Below are 19,887 nucleotides of genomic sequence, written 5' to 3' on the forward strand. Positions count from 1 at the left end.
TGAATAGGCTTTCAAAACCTTGCATGGGTTCCAAGGGGAAACTTCTGCCCATGAGCAGCTCCTGTTAAGTGCAACACGCTTCAAAGAGAATACATTCTCAGTGAGCGATTGCTTCTTTATCTCTTATCTTTGGGGGTCCAAGTGTTAAAAGGTTTAAGTGCAACAGATGCAGAACCACAGAGCAGACCTAATGGCTGGCTGCATTATGGGATGGATAAACACACAGCCAGCAACCACAGGGGTGCGAGTGAGTCACGAACCATTCATGGCTTTAGTCCCATTATGAGAACAATGTTCCTACAGAGGAATTCCTGCAGGGTCAATGCCTTCTCCCAAGCCCGCTCAGCTTCCTTGATTTCACAACTCTGCATACGTCAGTCTCAAGAGGCAAACAAACATTGAAAAGGTTTGGCTGCCTGCAGGAGTTTTCCTTCCCACCTGTGGCACCAACTGACCACGAAGTTGATCCTAGTGTCCCTGCCCCAAAAGTCCATTATCTTCAGATCTTCTGGGGCAGCCTTTGCTCTTGCAAGATGCAGTGATGGCCACTAACTTGGATGACTTTAAAATATTGAACAATTTTATGGAGGATGAGACCATCTATGGCTACTAAACACAAGTGGCTGTGCTCTCTCACCACTGTGAATATCTGATGCTCAATCTTTATTTTTATGATCTCGGATCAGCCACTAGAATACAGTCAAACACAGAAAATCTTGCAGTTTACAGGCAAAATATCTGTTGATGGTTATCAGAAGTAGCGAGGTGACTGGCCGCTGCGACAAGAGCAGGCTGGACTGGTTGGAGTCCGTTTGGCCTGATCCAGGAGGCTCGTCTTATGTTATCAAAGGAAACAGACCCTTTTAAGGGAAATTGGTCCTTTTTGCAAGATGACGGCCAGTATCTATCTGGTTTGTTTAACGTTTGTTATTTTGTTTTTTTAAATTTGTCAGACATGCAGGATAAAAATACAATAGCTAAACAAGAAGATAGATAAATCTAATAAATCTCCATGTTTTCTCTTCCAGACGTGACGCTGCACACGCGGGTATCCCACTCACGTGAACAGTTCGTTACGTCGACACCACCTCTATCCTTTCCACGTCTCCCGCTTTCAGCCCCGCCCCTCAACCTCTCCGTCGTCTCCTCTGTCTTCTTTCATTGGCTTCCGTCATGTTTTCTCCCGCCCCCTTTCTCTCTCCCGCCCCCTTTCTCTCCCCCGCTTCTTTCCATCCAGATTCCCGTTCTATCTCTCAACTATTCCACAACATTTCTCTCCCCTCCGGTCCCTCAAGGGTTAAACGCCCCCTTTCGCTTCTTAAGCCCTCCCTCCAGCCTTTCTTATTGGATCTTTTGCCCCCTTCCTCTTTCCTATTGGCTGTTTGCCGTCTTCTCCGATTGGCGCGCTGCCCTGCTCCCTCCTCGCCAATCGAGTGTCGAGTTACCTCAGCGAGCACTTTTCCTCCCCTCAGCGGCGGCGAGCGAGCGGCCTGTCACATCTGAGGCGGCGATGGCGGGCCGGGGCGGAGGTCTATTGCACTTAGCTTTATCTTCATTCTTCTTGTTATTTTTGTTGTGGCGGCGCGGGGCGGAGGCGGCGCACATTAAGAAAGCGGAGGCTGCGGCCTCCACGGAGCCCTCGGCTGCCGGCGGCGCGGTGGCGACGCGCTACCTGGACGAAGCGGAGCTGGGGGCGTCGCTGCGTCGCTTGGCGGAGGACGAGGCCCCTCGCGGCTTGGCCCGGCTCTTCTCCATCGGCCGCTCGGGCGAAGGCCGGGAGTTGTGGGTGCTGCGCCTCAGCGCCGACCTGCCGGAGCCCGGCGGCCGGAGCGGCGACGTCGGCGACCCGGTGGGCGGACCCCCTATCCCGGGCCGCCCGCAAGTCAAGCTGGTGGCCAACATGCACGGCGACGAGGCCCTGGGCAGGGCCCTGGTGGTCCGCCTGGCCCGCGAGCTGGTTGCAGGGTGGCTGCGCGGGGAGCCCCGGGCGCAGCGCCTCCTCAACGCCACCGACCTCTACCTCATGCCCAGCCTCAACCCGGACGGCTTCGCCCGCGCCGAGGAGGGCGACTGCGGCGCCGAGCAGGACGCCTCCGGGAGGGAGAACGCCAGGGGGAAAGACCTCAACCGCAGCTTCCCGGACCAGTTCGGGGCAGCCCAGCCGGACCTGGCCAACGTCCCCGAAGTGCGCGCCCTCATGGAGTGGATGCGGCGCAACCGGTGAGGGGGAGGCGGGGCTCGGTCGCGGTGGGCGTGGCTTCGTGTGGGGCGGGGTCTCCTTGGAGGCGGGGCTTCCTCGTGCTAAATGGGTCGAGGTTCTGTTTGTGGGCGTGGTTTCATTCGAAGAGGGCGGGGTATAGGGATGAGGGGGTCATGTTGCAGGGTGGGCTAGGCTTATTTGAGAGTAATCCTGTGGACTATGTTGAGGCATTATTAGCATCCATTAGTCACTTATTAATGACTTCCAATTTGTAAAGCAAAAATTAAAACATGGGGCTTCTTTGTTTTGGGGTGGGATCTCTGCTTTTGGCGTAGGGCCCCCCCCCCCCGTTGGCTACGCCCATGACTTGTCCTAGGTGCTTCAATCTTTTTCTGGGCTGGGGTGGAGCCTTATTGTATGTTGACTGTGTATTGTATGTGGGGTGGGTTTTTATTTGGTAGACAGAACAAAGTGTCTCTTGGTGGGTGTGCTTTGTATGGGGACAGGGTGTCCGTGCTGTATGGATGGGGCTTTTTAGGGGCAGGTTTAACCTGGAATCTTAGAATCGTAGAGTTAGAAGGGACCACAAGGGCCATCTAGTCCAATTTCCTGCAAAACAGGTTTTTTTTTGACCAACATAGTACTCTTCCCTACAGGCTTGAGATTAAGAGTCTCCTCCTCTACCAACTGAACTATGCTGCGGGCCCTTATTGGTTGGCAGGGCTCATTTGCAGTGGGAGGGCATCAGCTTTATGTGCTTGGGTGCAGCTTCCTTCTCTGGAGGTGGGATCTCATAGAGTCATAGAATTGTAGAGTTGGAAGGGACCCCTAGGGCCATGTGGTCCAACCCCCTGCAGTACAGGAATCTCAGCTGATATAACTGATAAAGTTCTGTACAGAATGTGTTACCGGGATGTGAAAACAATCAATATCCAAGGATCCCCCAGGCATGTACCTGCAGATGATGGCAGGCATATTCACTTGGTTGCAAGTGGTCAAAAGCCAGGTGGAAAATGTGCAAAATGTGCCTGGCTCCTGGTGAATTTCAAATGCTGTGACAGATGACCATCCAAAATCTGTTTATAACCTCCAAGGAAGGAGAGTTCATCACCTCTCATGGGAGTCTGTTCGTACAGCTCCTACTGTCAGAAAGTTATTCCTGATATTTAGTTGTAAACTTCTTTCTTGTAACTTGAATCCATTGGTTTGGATCCCAGCCCCCAGAGCAGGAGAAAACAAGCTTGCTCCATCTTCCAAGTGAAAACCCTTTAGATATTTGAAGATGTATTTCATATTTCCTCTCAGTCTCCTCTTTACCAGACTAAACATGCCCAATTCCTTGAACAATTCCTCATAAGGCTTGGTTTCCACCCTTGATCATCTTGGTTACCCTCCTCTGCACATATTTCAGCTCGTCAATTTCCTTGAATTGTGGTGCCCAGAACTGAACACAGGCCTCCAGGTGGGCTTGGGACCAAAACAAGACAGAATACAGTGGTATTATTACTTCCCTTGATCTGGACACTAGATTTCTGTTGATGCAGCCTAGAATAGGCTAAGTTCTTTTTGCTGCTGCATCACACTGTTGACTCATGTTCAGCTTGTGGTTTACTAACACCCCTAGATCCTTTTTGCATGTACTACTGGCAATTCAGGCAGCTCCCGTGTTATATTTCTGCTGCTGGTTCTTCCTGCCTAAGTGTGTAGAATCTTACATGATGCTTGGCAGGCCAGGCTTTTCCTTGGGGGCCAGCTCTAATAGTGCCGAGCCAGTTGAGCTTTCATTGGTTGGCAGAGCTTCTTGGCTTAGGTGGTGGGATCCCTTCTGGGTGTTTCAGTCAGGGCTGAGCCTCATCATATGCTGTCTATGTTATTTGGGGGTGCAGTGGAAGGTTTTAAGAGGTCCGTGGGTGGCAGTTGTTCTGTACAGGGGGCACTGGATAATTGGATGTCTTGGCTTGTCCCTTTTTGAAGCCCAGGAGCTAGCTTATTCTCTCATATGGGGATGGAATATTTTTTTACAACATTTTTGGCTGGAAACCAAAAATCAGGAGGCAAAGGCTCAAGTAGATACTAGGGATGAAAACGTTTATTGAAAACTGCAATTGTGTTTTGGTTTATTGCCACACCATTGTTGTTTTTCACCTAAAAGAGTAAATGAAGTAGAGGGAGAAGATGTCTTGACCCATGACCCAAAGAGAGTGACATGCCAAAATGTGTTGGGCAATTGTAATTTTCCTCTCTTCATTCCTGGCATCATCTTGAGGCTCAGGTGCTGTGTTGGTTATTTTCCAGTTCCCTTGGTGCTATATGCTCTTAATCCCCTTCCCCATGTCACAAAGTGGATTAAATAAATAAAAACATAATACTGTACTATCAAAAAGAAACCAACAGAACAACTTAAATAGAAGTTGCAGAAACACCAGCAGTTAAACACACTTCCATAACCTGGTACTTAAAAGCTGAGGTGAGAGACCTTAACTAAGCCAGGTGGGACTCCTGGGAAGTAAGTTCCTTTGTGCTGTCACCAAGATAGCCTGGTCCTGTTCTGTGTCACCACCCTTAACAACTCTTATGAAGGGGAAAGATTTCAGTAGATGGTTCTCAGTATAGTTTGTCTTTTGTGGGTGAGGCCAGTTTCTCTCCCCTCCGGTCCCTCAAGGGTTAAACGCCCCCTTTCGCTTCTTAAGCCCTCCCTCCAGCCTTTCTTATTGGATCTTTTGCCCCCTTCCTCTTTCCTATTGGCTGTTTGCCGTCTTCTCCGATTGGCGCGCTGCCCTGCTCCCTCCTCGCCAATCGAGTGTCGAGTTACCTCAGCGAGCACTTTTCCTCCCCTCAGCGGCGGCGAGCGAGCGGCCTGTCACATCTGAGGCGGCGATGGCGGGCCGGGGCGGAGGTCTATTGCACTTAGCTTTATCTTCATTCTTCTTGTTATTTTTGTTGTGGCGGCGCGGGGCGGAGGCGGCGCACATTAAGAAAGCGGAGGCTGCGGCCTCCACGGAGCCCTCGGCTGCCGGCGGCGCGGTGGCGACGCGCTACCTGGACGAAGCGGAGCTGGGGGCGTCGCTGCGTCGCTTGGCGGAGGACGAGGCCCCTCGCGGCTTGGCCCGGCTCTTCTCCATCGGCCGCTCGGGCGAAGGCCGGGAGTTGTGGGTGCTGCGCCTCAGCGCCGACCTGCCGGAGCCCGGCGGCCGGAGCGGCGACGTCGGCGACCCGGTGGGCGGACCCCCTATCCCGGGCCGCCCGCAAGTCAAGCTGGTGGCCAACATGCACGGCGACGAGGCCCTGGGCAGGGCCCTGGTGGTCCGCCTGGCCCGCGAGCTGGTTGCAGGGTGGCTGCGCGGGGAGCCCCGGGCGCAGCGCCTCCTCAACGCCACCGACCTCTACCTCATGCCCAGCCTCAACCCGGACGGCTTCGCCCGCGCCGAGGAGGGCGACTGCGGCGCCGAGCAGGACGCCTCCGGGAGGGAGAACGCCAGGGGGAAAGACCTCAACCGCAGCTTCCCGGACCAGTTCGGGGCAGCCCAGCCGGACCTGGCCAACGTCCCCGAAGTGCGCGCCCTCATGGAGTGGATGCGGCGCAACCGGTGAGGGGGAGGCGGGGCTCGGTCGCGGTGGGCGTGGCTTCGTGTGGGGCGGGGTCTCCTTGGAGGCGGGGCTTCCTCGTGCTAAATGGGTCGAGGTTCTGTTTGTGGGCGTGGTTTCATTCGAAGAGGGCGGGGTATAGGGATGAGGGGGTCATGTTGCAGGGTGGGCTAGGCTTATTTGAGAGTAATCCTGTGGACTATGTTGAGGCATTATTAGCATCCATTAGTCACTTATTAATGACTTCCAATTTGTAAAGCAAAAATTAAAACATGGGGCTTCTTTGTTTTGGGGTGGGATCTCTGCTTTTGGCGTAGGGCCCCCCCCCCCCGTTGGCTACGCCCATGACTTGTCCTAGGTGCTTCAATCTTTTTCTGGGCTGGGGTGGAGCCTTATTGTATGTTGACTGTGTATTGTATGTGGGGTGGGTTTTTATTTGGTAGACAGAACAAAGTGTCTCTTGGTGGGTGTGCTTTGTATGGGGACAGGGTGTCCGTGCTGTATGGATGGGGCTTTTTAGGGGCAGGTTTAACCTGGAATCTTAGAATCGTAGAGTTAGAAGGGACCACAAGGGCCATCTAGTCCAATTTCCTGCAAAACAGGTTTTTTTTTGACCAACATAGTACTCTTCCCTACAGGCTTGAGATTAAGAGTCTCCTCCTCTACCAACTGAACTATGCTGCGGGCCCTTATTGGTTGGCAGGGCTCATTTGCAGTGGGAGGGCATCAGCTTTATGTGCTTGGGTGCAGCTTCCTTCTCTGGAGGTGGGATCTCATAGAGTCATAGAATTGTAGAGTTGGAAGGGACCCCTAGGGCCATGTGGTCCAACCCCCTGCAGTACAGGAATCTCAGCTGATATAACTGATAAAGTTCTGTACAGAATGTGTTACCGGGATGTGAAAACAATCAATATCCAAGGATCCCCCAGGCATGTACCTGCAGATGATGGCAGGCATATTCACTTGGTTGCAAGTGGTCAAAAGCCAGGTGGAAAATGTGCAAAATGTGCCTGGCTCCTGGTGAATTTCAAATGCTGTGACAGATGACCATCCAAAATCTGTTTATAACCTCCAAGGAAGGAGAGTTCATCACCTCTCATGGGAGTCTGTTCGTACAGCTCCTACTGTCAGAAAGTTATTCCTGATATTTAGTTGTAAACTTCTTTCTTGTAACTTGAATCCATTGGTTTGGATCCCAGCCCCCAGAGCAGGAGAAAACAAGCTTGCTCCATCTTCCAAGTGAAAACCCTTTAGATATTTGAAGATGTATTTCATATTTCCTCTCAGTCTCCTCTTTACCAGACTAAACATGCCCAATTCCTTGAACAATTCCTCATAAGGCTTGGTTTCCACCCTTGATCATCTTGGTTACCCTCCTCTGCACATATTTCAGCTCGTCAATTTCCTTGAATTGTGGTGCCCAGAACTGAACACAGGCCTCCAGGTGGGCTTGGGACCAAAACAAGACAGAATACAGTGGTATTATTACTTCCCTTGATCTGGACACTAGATTTCTGTTGATGCAGCCTAGAATAGGCTAAGTTCTTTTTGCTGCTGCATCACACTGTTGACTCATGTTCAGCTTGTGGTTTACTAACACCCCTAGATCCTTTTTGCATGTACTACTGGCAATTCAGGCAGCTCCCGTGTTATATTTCTGCTGCTGGTTCTTCCTGCCTAAGTGTGTAGAATCTTACATGATGCTTGGCAGGCCAGGCTTTTCCTTGGGGGCCAGCTCTAATAGTGCCGAGCCAGTTGAGCTTTCATTGGTTGGCAGAGCTTCTTGGCTTAGGTGGTGGGATCCCTTCTGGGTGTTTCAGTCAGGGCTGAGCCTCATCATATGCTGTCTATGTTATTTGGGGGTGCAGTGGAAGGTTTTAAGAGGTCCGTGGGTGGCAGTTGTTCTGTACAGGGGGCACTGGATAATTGGATGTCTTGGCTTGTCCCTTTTTGAAGCCCAGGAGCTAGCTTATTCTCTCATATGGGGATGGAATATTTTTTTACAACATTTTTGGCTGGAAACCAAAAATCAGGAGGCAAAGGCTCAAGTAGATACTAGGGATGAAAACGTTTATTGAAAACTGCAATTGTGTTTTGGTTTATTGCCACACCATTGTTGTTTTTCACCTAAAAGAGTAAATGAAGTAGAGGGAGAAGATGTCTTGACCCATGACCCAAAGAGAGTGACATGCCAAAATGTGTTGGGCAATTGTAATTTTCCTCTCTTCATTCCTGGCATCATCTTGAGGCTCAGGTGCTGTGTTGGTTATTTTCCAGTTCCCTTGGTGCTATATGCTCTTAATCCCCTTCCCCATGTCACAAAGTGGATTAAATAAATAAAAACATAATACTGTACTATCAAAAAGAAACCAACAGAACAACTTAAATAGAAGTTGCAGAAACACCAGCAGTTAAACACACTTCCATAACCTGGTACTTAAAAGCTGAGGTGAGAGACCTTAACTAAGCCAGGTGGGACTCCTGGGAAGTAAGTTCCTTTGTGCTGTCACCAAGATAGCCTGGTCCTGTTCTGTGTCACCACCCTTAACAACTCTTATGAAGGGGAAAGATTTCAGTAGATGGTTCTCAGTATAGTTTGTCTTTTGTGGGTGAGGCCAGTTTCCTGGTGGCCTTCATTGCTGTAGAGAACTGGGTAGGAGATCTGGAGTGTGTAGTTAGAGAAGCCATGGAGAGAGGATGTTACCCTTAAAGTAAGTATCTGTGGTTATGATGGGACTTTAAAACAATTTTTGATTTTGAGGGTCCAAGGGATTGCACATTTTTGATACAGTCGTATCTTGGTTCTCGAATGTAATCCATTCCGGAAGTCTGTTCGACTTCCGAAAACGTTTGAAAACCAAGGCACAGCTTCCAGTTGGCTGCAGGAGCTTCCTGCACTCAAGCGGAAGCTGTGTCAGACGTTCGGCTTCCAAAAAAAGTTTGAAAACCAGAACACTTACTTCCGGGTTTTCAGTGTTTGGGAGCCAAAACATATGAGTACAGTGGAACCTCGGTTTACGAATTTTCGGTTTACGAACGCCGCGGACCCATCTGGAACGGATTAATTCACTTTCCATTACTTTCAGTTGGAAAGTTCACTTCAGTTTATGAATGCTTCAGTTTATGAACAGACTTCCGGAACAAATTACACCCATGCTTCGGGTTAAGTACGCTTCAGGTTGAATACTCCGCGGACCCATCTGGAATGGATTAATCCACTTTCCATTACTTTCAGTGGGAAAGTTCGCTTCAGTTTATGAACAGACTTCCAGAAGCAATTGTGTTCATAAACCGAGGTACCACTGTACCAAGATACAACTGTACTGTGAGTGGGAAGTTGGTTAGGAGTTCTGGGCTGGTTGGGGGGTAGTTACGGTTGGAGAAGATGCTGTTTGTATGGCTTGTCCCCTTTGCACAGGAATGTATTGGCTACTGAGAGGAGAACTGGGTTTGCTTGTGGCAAAAACATGATAAGAAGCAGTATTGCCTTATGGTCACTGCAAAATACTATTTTTCCAAACTTGACATTTATTGTCATGCAGTGATCTTGATGTTCTGTTGATGTTCTTCTGCTTGAATGAAAACAACAGCCCAATAAGGATTTGCAAATCTGCTTGTTGCAGTTCTAATGTAAAAAATCTGACTTCTTATGTTGGGTGTCTCAAGATCTTCCATGTGACAATGCACATTCAAATCTACATTCTCTCAGCTCTATCTGTTTAAAATTACCTCAAATTAAAATAACAGAAGCCACTAAAACTGGCTAAACAAGGCAGTCTTTTGTGGTTGCCCTTCTGCCTTGTTATAGGGCTTAAAATGATTACAATTGCAATACTATGTCACTGGTACAAAACCGAATAAACATCAAACATTATGCATGCTTTAGTTTAACAATTTATGAATTGTTTTTGTTGAATAGAATGCAGTGCTCTGGTTGGTGCTCAGAAGTTTGTTAAAATGGGGCTTTTCTGATGTTGGCTGGTTCATATCAAGTGCTTTTGGAAGGAACCCTAAGTTCCGTTATCAGCTGAGAAGAAATCTTAAAGATAGGTGTACAGTCACTTGTGGCAGGGCTAAAGAAATCTATGCTGTTTCCTAGGCACTTCCATTTCCTAACTAGTCTGCAAACTTAACTCCCATCAGTCTGAATCTCAATTGGTGTTGACAAGCTTATAGGAATAGTCTCTCTAAAATTACTATGCTTGTGGGTTCTGCTGCTTGTAACTTATTTTTATGACCTGGCTTCTTGTGCTTAGCACCCAGTTTGTTTGCCAACTTAATTGCTGATAATGGTCTGGATTGGCTTTCACCTCTAATACTGGTTCCTTCATTGTGAACTGTCTTTTAAAATGCAGTCCCCCCTTCTAAACACAGCACTCTGTAAACTGCATCACACTGACTTAGGGATCTTCTTCTCTTGTTGACAAGTTGTTTTGCAGTTTCTAAAAAGAGCCACCATGTTTTCTCCCAAGTTGATTGTGCTGCTTCATTAAAGAAATCTAGTGTGATGGGATAAAACATGCCATATTAACCTGATTGCATCTTTACCCTGCAGTTATCTTTTCTGGTTCTGATTACTGTTGTACTTCTGTTGAAAACAGGTTTGTGCTTTCCGGGAACCTGCACGGGGGATCTGTTGTTGCAAGCTATCCATTTGATGACTCCGCTGTGCACAAGACCTCTGGGGTGTACAGCAAATCTGCTGATGATGAAGTATTCAGGTATTTGGCAAAGGCTTATGCATCAAACCATCCAATAATGAAAACCGGCATCCCAAACTGCCCTGGGGAGGAAGAAGAAACTTTCCAAGATGGCATCACCAATGGTGCTCAGTGGTACGACGTGGAAGGTAGGCTGCTCAAGTGAACCACTTTACTAGTGTCTTCCAAAAGAGTAGCATGTTGCTCTTTATTGTCACTTTAATGCTTCTGAAATCCTGCAGGCAGCGACAAGGTGTTGACATGATTGGTGCTGGTTATTGATTCTATGTGTTTGCATTTCATATGTCAAAAGCTATGTAAAGAAAATGCCTGGCTCAACTGTTGTCAAACATTCTTTTAAAATATAAGCAAACTTTTATAGCTAGCTTTGACACATTGTTGGTGTTGCCTAATTTTGTTTTAACAGGAGAAACCTTCTCCCACATTTACAAAGCACTTATGGAGCACTGCTCTGTACCATCCTTTTACTGTTGCATATGGCCTGTAAGACGTAGGTTGATGGGTAGATACTCCATTGGACGTGAGGCTGCTTTGCTTGAGCATGTGGCCTTTGAGCTGCCTTTGGTTGTCTGCATTCAGAGTACTGAATTTGTCTGTAGCTATCATGCAGAACCCTCCTAAATATGCTGACTTGAAAGTAAGCATTGCTGAATTCATTTGAACTTCACGAGTAACTGGTGCTTAACCTTGCTTGTTTTCCTGTTCGGTTTTTGTATTTTGCCTATTATGCTGCAAGTCTGAAGGCAAGGATTATGTTTTCCTTTATCTCTGTAAAGCTGTAATTTGAAAAAAAATATGAGGCACTTGAAAAATAAAGTTCCCAAGGAAGTTTGCTTAGAATTGCAACACATGGTGCAAGTGAAGAGAACCCAAGGGCCAGTCTTCTAAAATTTACAATTCCTAGGTTGCATAAAATAACTTCACTTTTGGAGATTTAACTGTGATAGAAAAAAATTATAGGGTCTTCCTGTGGGAGTGACTGCCAGTATGGTATGTTTGCCTTTATTTCCACACCTGATGGTGAGCTTCTGAGCTTTACTTATGGCTGAGCATAGGATTTACATGGCTTTGAAATGGTATTTAACCTCATCAGAAGTAATTTAGGTATGTCACCCAGGTTATAACACAGCTCAAAAAGTAGCATCAATTGCATTAGAAAGGTTTTTATGTTAGTATTTCTATGCAGATTTACAGTGTCAAAGCTATGTGTGTTTACATAGATTTTTTTGACATGCTAATCAAATTTGAAAAGCATATTGCACCATTTCTTTTTAATTGCCTGCTTTAGACCCACATTTCTTCTGGTATTTTTTTCTTACCTAAAACCATTTGCAAAATAGTTGCATTAATTGCTTGTAGATAATCTCATTTCTCCTTATTTAAATTATTTTTGCCCTACTCTTTAACTGAAAAGGTTCCCTGAGTGGTTGCAAAGAACAGTAATAAAATAGTACTTGTTCTCAGACTTACAATCTAAAATACGTAACACAAAAGGAATTAGGAGGGAGAAAAAGAAACACAGACAGACACCCGTGTTTCTCCTAAAATAAGACGGGCCTCAAAAATAAGCCATGGCAGGCTTTTCAAGGGTAGAATAAATATAAGACATACCCCGAAAATAAGCCGGGGGGGAAGCGGGTCTGGATGGCGCCAAGGAAGAGGAAGAGGAAAAGGAAGTTTCCTGTCGGCGCCCTGAAACGGATGTTGCTGCCCCGCCAAATCACCCAGCAGCATGTCCCATGTGGAGTCACGACTGACCAGGAGCCGGCAAGAGCTGCAGCAGGACCCCCCGAGAGCCGACCAGCAGGACCCCCCGGGAGCCGACCAGCAGGACCCCGCGAGAGCCGCAGGTCCCGGCAGTACAGCGCGCCAAGCCCCAACCAAGCAGGACCCCACGAGGGCCGACCCGGGAGAGTCGACAACAGCGCGCCGTGCCGATCCGCAACCCAGCGGGACCCGGCGAGAGCTGTAGCGCGAGCCGCACGAAGCCCCGATTGAGCGGGAGCAGGGAAGAGGTGCAGCGCTCGCCGAGCCCCGACTCAGCAGGAGCCTGCAACAGCGCGCTACGCCGACCCCCGACACAGCAGGACCCGGTGAGAGGCGCAGCACACGCTGCACCGAGCCCTGACTGAGCGGGAGCCGGCAAAAGGCGCAGCGCTCGCCGAGCTCCGACCCAGCGGGAGCCTGAACAGCGCGCCTCCCCGAGGTGAGAGCCGGTGAGACCCGGGACCCGGTGAGAGCCAGCAGCAGCCCGCCCCGACTGAGCAGGAGACCATTGGGACCCGGTGAGAGCCAGCAACAGCCCGCCCCGACTCAGCAAAAGCCGGCAAGCGGTGCAGCGCTCGCGGAGCTGAGCCCCGACCGAGGGGTGCCGGCAAGAGGCGCAGCAATCACAGAGCCGAGCCCCAACCGAGCGGGAGCCGGCAACAGCCACAGCGTGCGCAACGCCAAGCCCCGACGGCAAGAGCCACAGTGTGCAGCGCACCATGCCGAGCCCCAAAGCCCAGTTTCAAAACACTACCGGTACAGTACCCTACTTTCTTTTCTTGCCTTGCCCACTTTACAAAATGCATGGTTAGTAAAAAATACTTAACAAAAAATAAGACATCCCCTGAAAATAAGCCGTGGTGTGTTTTTTTGGAGGAAAAATAAATTTAAGACGTGTCTTATTTTAGGAGAAACACGGTAGTTTTTAGTGTTTTTACAATGGCCAGCTGGAATTAAAGCAGTTCAAAGAGAGGAAAGCCAAAAGTTACTGGTCTCTCAGTTGAGCCTAAGAGGTGGCCCTCCCTCCCTCCCTTCTCTCACTTGCTGTAGCCTGATAGAAGTTGACTTTTAAAGTCAAACCAGAGCTCTTTATACTTGTTCTTCCCCCGACATTCTTTTTGTCTTGTCAAAATTTTTCAGTCAACTAATCACTACAATATTTGCTCAACAACAACAAAGATACTTCAATCATCATCAGATTTTATGCCAAACTACCTTAATTTTAGAATTATAATTGCAGTTAACATTAAAAATGAAAATTATGTGTATCGTGAGTTATTCATGTCTATAGAAACCCTGCCCAGCATTTAACTAAATTTGTTTTTATAATCAACATAAGTATCAGATATGTTGATGGATAAACATTTCTCTTTTGTCCTAGTAGCATTAAACTTTTTAGAAATACTGGACCAGTCATGTGAACACATCTTATTTTGGCTGGCCAAATGCCTAACTAACTGTTCAAATAAAAGTTTTCCCTCATGCTGTTTACCAGTAGTTGCCAGTTCTTTTCCTGCTTCCTTTCCACTACAGACACACCCAAATGGTGGTGGAAGCTCTGGGTTTACTAAATCAACAACATTTCACAAGCAGACAGAATGAGTGAATGCTGGTGAAGCTGCACACTGTCATTTACTTTTGAACCAGGATATCCTGAAGGGACTAAGTTAATTCACTCTTCAGTGGCAAGTTCTGCTCAAAAGTTCAGGGTTGCATCCAAATAAATTTTACTCAGAAACTCATTGAAATTAATGGATGATAAGCTAGTCATGCTCCTTAATTTAAATGTGTCTGCTCTATGTACGACTAATGTATGACGAACCCCCATCATTCAACCTGGACGCTGAGGTCCAGCTCTGAGGGCCTTCTAGCGGTTCTGTCACTGTGAGAAGCAAAGTTACAGGGAACCAGGCAGAGGGCCTTTTTGGTAGTGGTGCCTTCCCCGTGGATTGCCCTCTCATCTGATGTCAAACAGATAAAGAACTATACAACTTTTAGAAGACGCCTGAAGGCAGCCCTGTTTAGGGAAGTTTTTAATGACTTATGTTTTAATGTACTTTTAATCTTTTGTTGGAAGCCGCCCAGAGTGGCTGGGGAAACCCAGCCAGATGGGCAGGGTATAAAATAATAATAATAATAATAATAATAATAATAATAATAATAATAATATATAATTACTACGACTACTACTACTACTATTACCAGTGGATAGAACCCTCTGTTAGGTAGACTATAGGTTCGCCAACAGTAACATCAGTTTGATTCCCAAGTTTGTGAGGGCTTCCTTTTTGCCAAGCATAAGCTATATAGCTTTCTAACCATCAGGAAAATGTTGGCAGTTTTGTTGTTTGCAGTCTGGCCATGCTCTTCCATGTTTTCTAGCTGATGAGGGATAAGGTTTGCTCTCATCTCCTATCCCTGATGTGGGTTCTTTAGTTCAGATATAACCTCTTTAGTTTGGTTGGTTTGCCTGGTGCTGCCATTTCACTTGCTCATTCAACTGTGTATTGCCTGCTTGAACTGAAGATTATTATTATTATTTTAGTGGCTATCTCAAGGACCATGTATTCTGCCTGGCTTTTAAAGATTTGCTGAATCAGGTTCATTGGTTGCTAATGTCAGGTGGTTAGTGGCCTGTGGAAATGCCATAGAAATATATTTCCATGCAGTATCTCACCACTAGTTCAAACGTTTTTATTCATCTCCTAAACATGCATAGAATCATATTGTTAGTGTGATTTCAGTGGTGTTAGAACGCTTTCACTGTGTGGAAAACAGAAAATTAAGCAATGCCTTTTGGTAAGAGGTCACCACCATGAATGTGGTGTGACAGGAATTGGTAGTCTGAAAATAAGCAGCAATTAGTGTAGATTTTTGGAAGGGGAACAGGTTCACACTAAGGCCACTTCCTTCTTAATTCCCTTCACATATTTTTTCTGCCTTAAAAACTTGGTACTGTATAACCAACTCATTTTAAGTGTGCAACTGCTGAAATAGAGCTGCCAGGAGGAGCTAAAGGCTATCTAGGGAAATGGCCATTAACCGTTCAGTTAAGTTCATGTCTTACCCACCATCCGCACCACATTTTCTCAAATTTGTCACCTACTAAATGAATTGCACACTAACCTAAATGTTGTAACTCTTCTGAGCAGAATCGTTCTGTTACTTGGCACTTTCAAAGGTGCAGGGTTACTTGAACTTGGATGGGCAAGGCTTTTTTCCTTTGGTCAAACTGTATTTCACTAACCTTGTTAACATTCTTTTGTGTCTACCTCCCCTCCCAACCCACAAAAAAGCAACAATTTTGTCTACTGAAGAGTTGCCTTTGGTCTTGATCTGTTGCAATCATCCTTGTGCTGCAGTTTCTGGAAATGTGAAGAGCCAGACAGCTTAGTGTTGTGGTTGGTGAGTCAGTCTAGGACAGGGAAGCCCTGGGTTCGGCCCTGTATACCTCAAGGAGCATCTCCACTCCCCATCATTCTTCTCAGACACTTAAGATCCAGCTTTGAGGGCCTTCCCTGATTGTGAGAAATTAGGGTACAGGCAACCAGGCAGAGGGCCTTCTCAGTAGTTGGTGCCCACCATGTGGAACGTCCTCCTGTCAATGTCAATGAAATAAACAACTATCTGACTTTTAGAAGACATCTGAAGGCAGCCCTGTATAGAGAAGTTTATGGTATTTGATGTTTTACTGTGGTTTCATAATTTGTTGGAAGCTGCCCAGAATGACTGGAGCAACCCAGTAAGATGGGCAGCACAGAAATATTATTATTATTATTATATTTCACATCCCTACTTTACCACAAAGCTTAGTGTAGGACCTCCTCTCTTAGCCTAGCCTACATCACAGGGTTGTTGTAAGGATAAAAATGGGATGAGGGCAAACTATGTACACTGCCTGGAGCTCCTTGAAATAAAGGTATGGAATGTTTAATAGAATATTTTTTTTCTCCTCCAAGGGAATAAAGCTTGTAGCTTGCCTTCCGAAGAGATACCTTGCCTGTGTAACATGAGTATATTGAAGAGCATTATACTGTGTAACAAATAACAGAAAGCCTTTGTCACTGTGGTAGTGAAACCCATATAAGTTTACATAGGCATTTCAAGAACAATATGCCATTCCCTGCTAATCTGACCAGTGTCCCTTGTGACTTCTAATCCTGTTTATCACCAAGTCCTGAACTGCTGGAGGTTAAGAACACAGAAGATCTTGTCTGATAAAATAGCTCTGAAAAGAAGTAAAAATGCCTTTATTTATTTTTTATGTATTAAATTTGTATATCGCCCTTCATCTGATGATCACAGGGCAATTTACAGCCTAATAATACAAAGTGAAAACACAGAATACATAACCAAACCAATAACAGCCCCCTCCAACCAACACATTTAAAAGGCCATAGATTGGTTAATCAGCCAAAGGCCTGATTATAGAGGAAGCAATTTTGTCTGGTGCCTAAAGATGTATAATGAAGGCACCAGGCAAGTCTACCTGGGGAGACCATTTCACAAATGGGGACCCACCCTAGAAAACCACCCTGTTCTTATATTGCCACCCTCTGGACCTCTCGTGGAGGGTTGGTTGAAGGGATAGACTGTGTGGTGGTGGTGGTGGTGATGCTGGCCAGGCACTTGCAAGAAATGAAGGAAGCATGGCTTCTGCTTTAATCTCATTCTGAGCTTTTTCTGACAGTTTGGCTAGAGGTGCCAAATAAGAGAAGCTGCTGGATCCTCAGTTCTGTTTGCCTGTAAAGGGGTTGCGGTATTTACCTATTAAATGTGTTATCTCCTATGTTCCATTCCAGAGCTAAAGTCACGGGCATCTGGATTTTGCTTTTGGCTTAATTTTCTCCCCCTCTTCAGTTAAAGACACTGAGTTTTTCTAGTCTAGTAAGATACTATTTGGACACCTCTTAAGATAACGCAACTTGAGTGATAGTACTTTAATTCTTCCATTTAAATTCCTTAGGTGGCATGCAGGATTATAACTACTTGTGGGCCAATTGCTTTGAAGTCACCTTTGAGCTTTCCTGCTGTAAATACCCACCAGCTTCGCAGCTTGAGAAGGAATGGGAGAATAACCGGGAATCTCTTCTCGCCTTCATTGAAAAAGTAAGACATTGTTTTGGCCTTTTTGCAGGCTGTTTGAAATGTCAAATGCTTCCATCTGTCACATGGACATGTACTTGTGTTGAAAGGTGATGACCCCATTCACTGGCATTGGGGTTTCATTTCCTGTAAGTGTTGAGCATGCCTCAACTGCACCCTAGGCCAATCAGACGAAGTAAAAAGCTCACAAAATGTAATATGACTGATACCTACATTTTCCGGAAAGAACTGAATACATGTTTGGGTTTTTTCCTCAGTTGGATGAGTAGGACTCTGCCATGGGTATAATATTCTTTCTTTTATTTTATTTATCTTATTTTATCTTATTGGTTTGTTTCATTTAAATTTACCTGCTGGGGTTTTTTTTTGGTTTTTTTGGGGGGGGGCTATTTTTATTAAACTTCACCCTTGAGACACTTCTGTGGAAAGTGATTTAAAAAATCAATAATGATAATAACAAATGAAACAAGCAGATACTGGGAGCTGTCTCACTGAAGTTAGTAGACTTAAGCTAGTCATAGCCATTAATTTCAATGGGTCTGCTCCAAACAGGACCAAAATTGAATGCAACCCATATTTATGACCAAGCAACAATCAGGAAATACCGTGTTTCTCATATTTTAAGGCATCCCCCAAAAATAAGCCATGACAGGATTTCTAAGGGTTGGTGAAAAATAAGACATACCCCGAAAATAAGCCATGTCGTGTAGCCCCGACCGAGCGAGAGGCGAAGGCGCGGGACACAGCAGGAGCTCCCTTCCTGCTTCCCCGAGCCGTCGCGCATCGGGGGACAGAGCCGAAGATCGGCGGGCGCTCCTTGCTGGGCTTGACAAGCCCGGCAAACAGCGCCCGCCGATCTTCGGACCTGTGCTGTGTGACAGGCAGGGGTGGGGGGAAGCGGAGATCGTTCTCCGCTCTCCCCCCACCCCCGCCTGTCACCAAAGATCGGCGGGCGCTCCTTGCTGGGCTTGACAAGCCCGGCAAACAGCGCCCGCCGATCTTCGGACCTGTGCTGTGTGACAGGCGGGGGTGGGGGGGAAGCGGAGATCGTTCTCCGCTCTCCCCCCACCCCCGCCTGTCACCGAAGATCGGCGGGCGCTGTTTGCTGGGCTTGACAAGCCCGGCAAACAGCGCCCGCCGATCTTCGGACCTGTCCTGTGTGACAGGCGGGGGTGGGGGGGAAGCGGAGATCGTGCTCCGCTCTCCCCCCACCCCCGCCTGTCACCAAAGATCGGCGGGCGCTGTTTGCTGGGCTTGACAAGCCCGGCAAACAGCGCCCGCCGATCTTCGGACCTGTCCTGTGTGACAGGCGGGGGTGGGGGGGAAGCGGAGATCGTGCTCCGCTCTCCCCCCACCCCCGCCTGTCACCAAAGATCGGCGGGCGCTGTTTGCTGGGCTTGACAAGCCCGGCAAACAGCGCCCGCCGACCTGTCCTGTGTGACAGGCGGGGGTGGGGGGAAGCGGAGATCGTTCTCCGCTCTCCCCCCATCCCCGCCTGTCACCGAAGATCGGTGGGCGCTCCTAGCTGGGCTTGACAAGCCCGGCAAACAGCGCCCGCCGACCTGTGCTGTGTGACAGGCGGGGGTGGGGGGAAGCGGAGATCGTTCTCCGCTCTCCGCCCACCCCCGCCTGTCACCGAAGATCGGCGGGCGCTGTTTGCTGGGCTTGACAAGCCCGGCAAACAGCGCCCGCCGATCTTCGGACCTGTCCTGTGTGACAGGCGGGGGTGGGGGGGAAGCGGAGATCGTTCTCCGCTCTCCCCCCACCCCCGCCTGTCACCGAAGATCGGCGGGCGCTGTTTGCTGGGCTTGACAAGCCCGGCAAACAGCGCCCGCCGATCTTCGGACCTGTCCTGTGTGACAGGCGGGGGTGGGGGGGAAGCGGAGATCGTGCTCCGCTCTCCCCCCACCCCCGCCTGTCACCAAAGATCGGCGGGCGCTGTTTGCTGGGCTTGACAAGCCCGGCAAACAGCGCCCGCCGACCTGTGCTGTGTGACAGGCGGGGGTGGGGGAGAAGCGGAGATCGTTCTCCGCTCTCCCCCCATCCCCGCCTGTCACCGAAGATCGGCGGGCGCTCCTAGCTGGGCTTGACAAGCCCGGCAAACAGCGCCCGCCGACCTGTGCTGTGTGACAGGCGGGGGTGGGGGGGAAGCGGAGATCGTTCTCCGCTCTCCGCCCACCCCCGCCTGTCACCGAAGATCGGCAGGCGCTGTTTGCTGGGCTTGACAAGCCCGGCAAACAGCGCCCGCTTGCACTTTATTAAAAAATAAGACATCCCTCAAAAATAAGCCATGTCGTGTTTTTTGGAAAAAAAAATTAATATAAGACATGACTTATAATATGAGAAACACAGTATGTTTTATTTTGTTTCTAATCATTTTCTTTCACCCTAAACAAGAGGTGTGTCCATTAAGCTAATGTTGCCTATATATTAGCCTTGATGTCATTTAGCATGAATCCCCTTTCTTCCTGGCACCCTCAGAATTGTAGCATTGGTTCAGTATAAACC

The 19,887-nt window shown here is 48.0% G+C and overlaps 1 protein-coding gene across 1 annotated transcript in view; it reads left to right on the plus strand.

Moving 5' to 3' along the window:
- The first annotated feature begins 1,510 nt into the window (after window positions 1-1,510).
- CPD (carboxypeptidase D) overlaps window positions 1,511-19,887 on the plus strand; it is a 40,997-nt gene continuing 22,620 nt past the window's right edge. Inside the window, exons 1-4 of the mRNA XM_060268574.1 lie at window positions 1,511-2,220; window positions 4,891-5,787; window positions 10,387-10,634; window positions 17,240-17,382. Coding sequence (XP_060124557.1) covers window positions 1,511-2,220; window positions 4,891-5,787; window positions 10,387-10,634; window positions 17,240-17,382 — 1,998 coding nt within the window. The remainder of the gene's footprint in view (window positions 2,221-4,890; window positions 5,788-10,386; window positions 10,635-17,239; window positions 17,383-19,887) is intronic.

This window comes from Zootoca vivipara, chromosome 15 (genome assembly GCF_963506605.1).
Source record: "Zootoca vivipara chromosome 15, rZooViv1.1, whole genome shotgun sequence".
In the NCBI taxonomy this organism is placed as follows: Eukaryota; Metazoa; Chordata; class Lepidosauria; order Squamata; family Lacertidae; genus Zootoca; species Zootoca vivipara.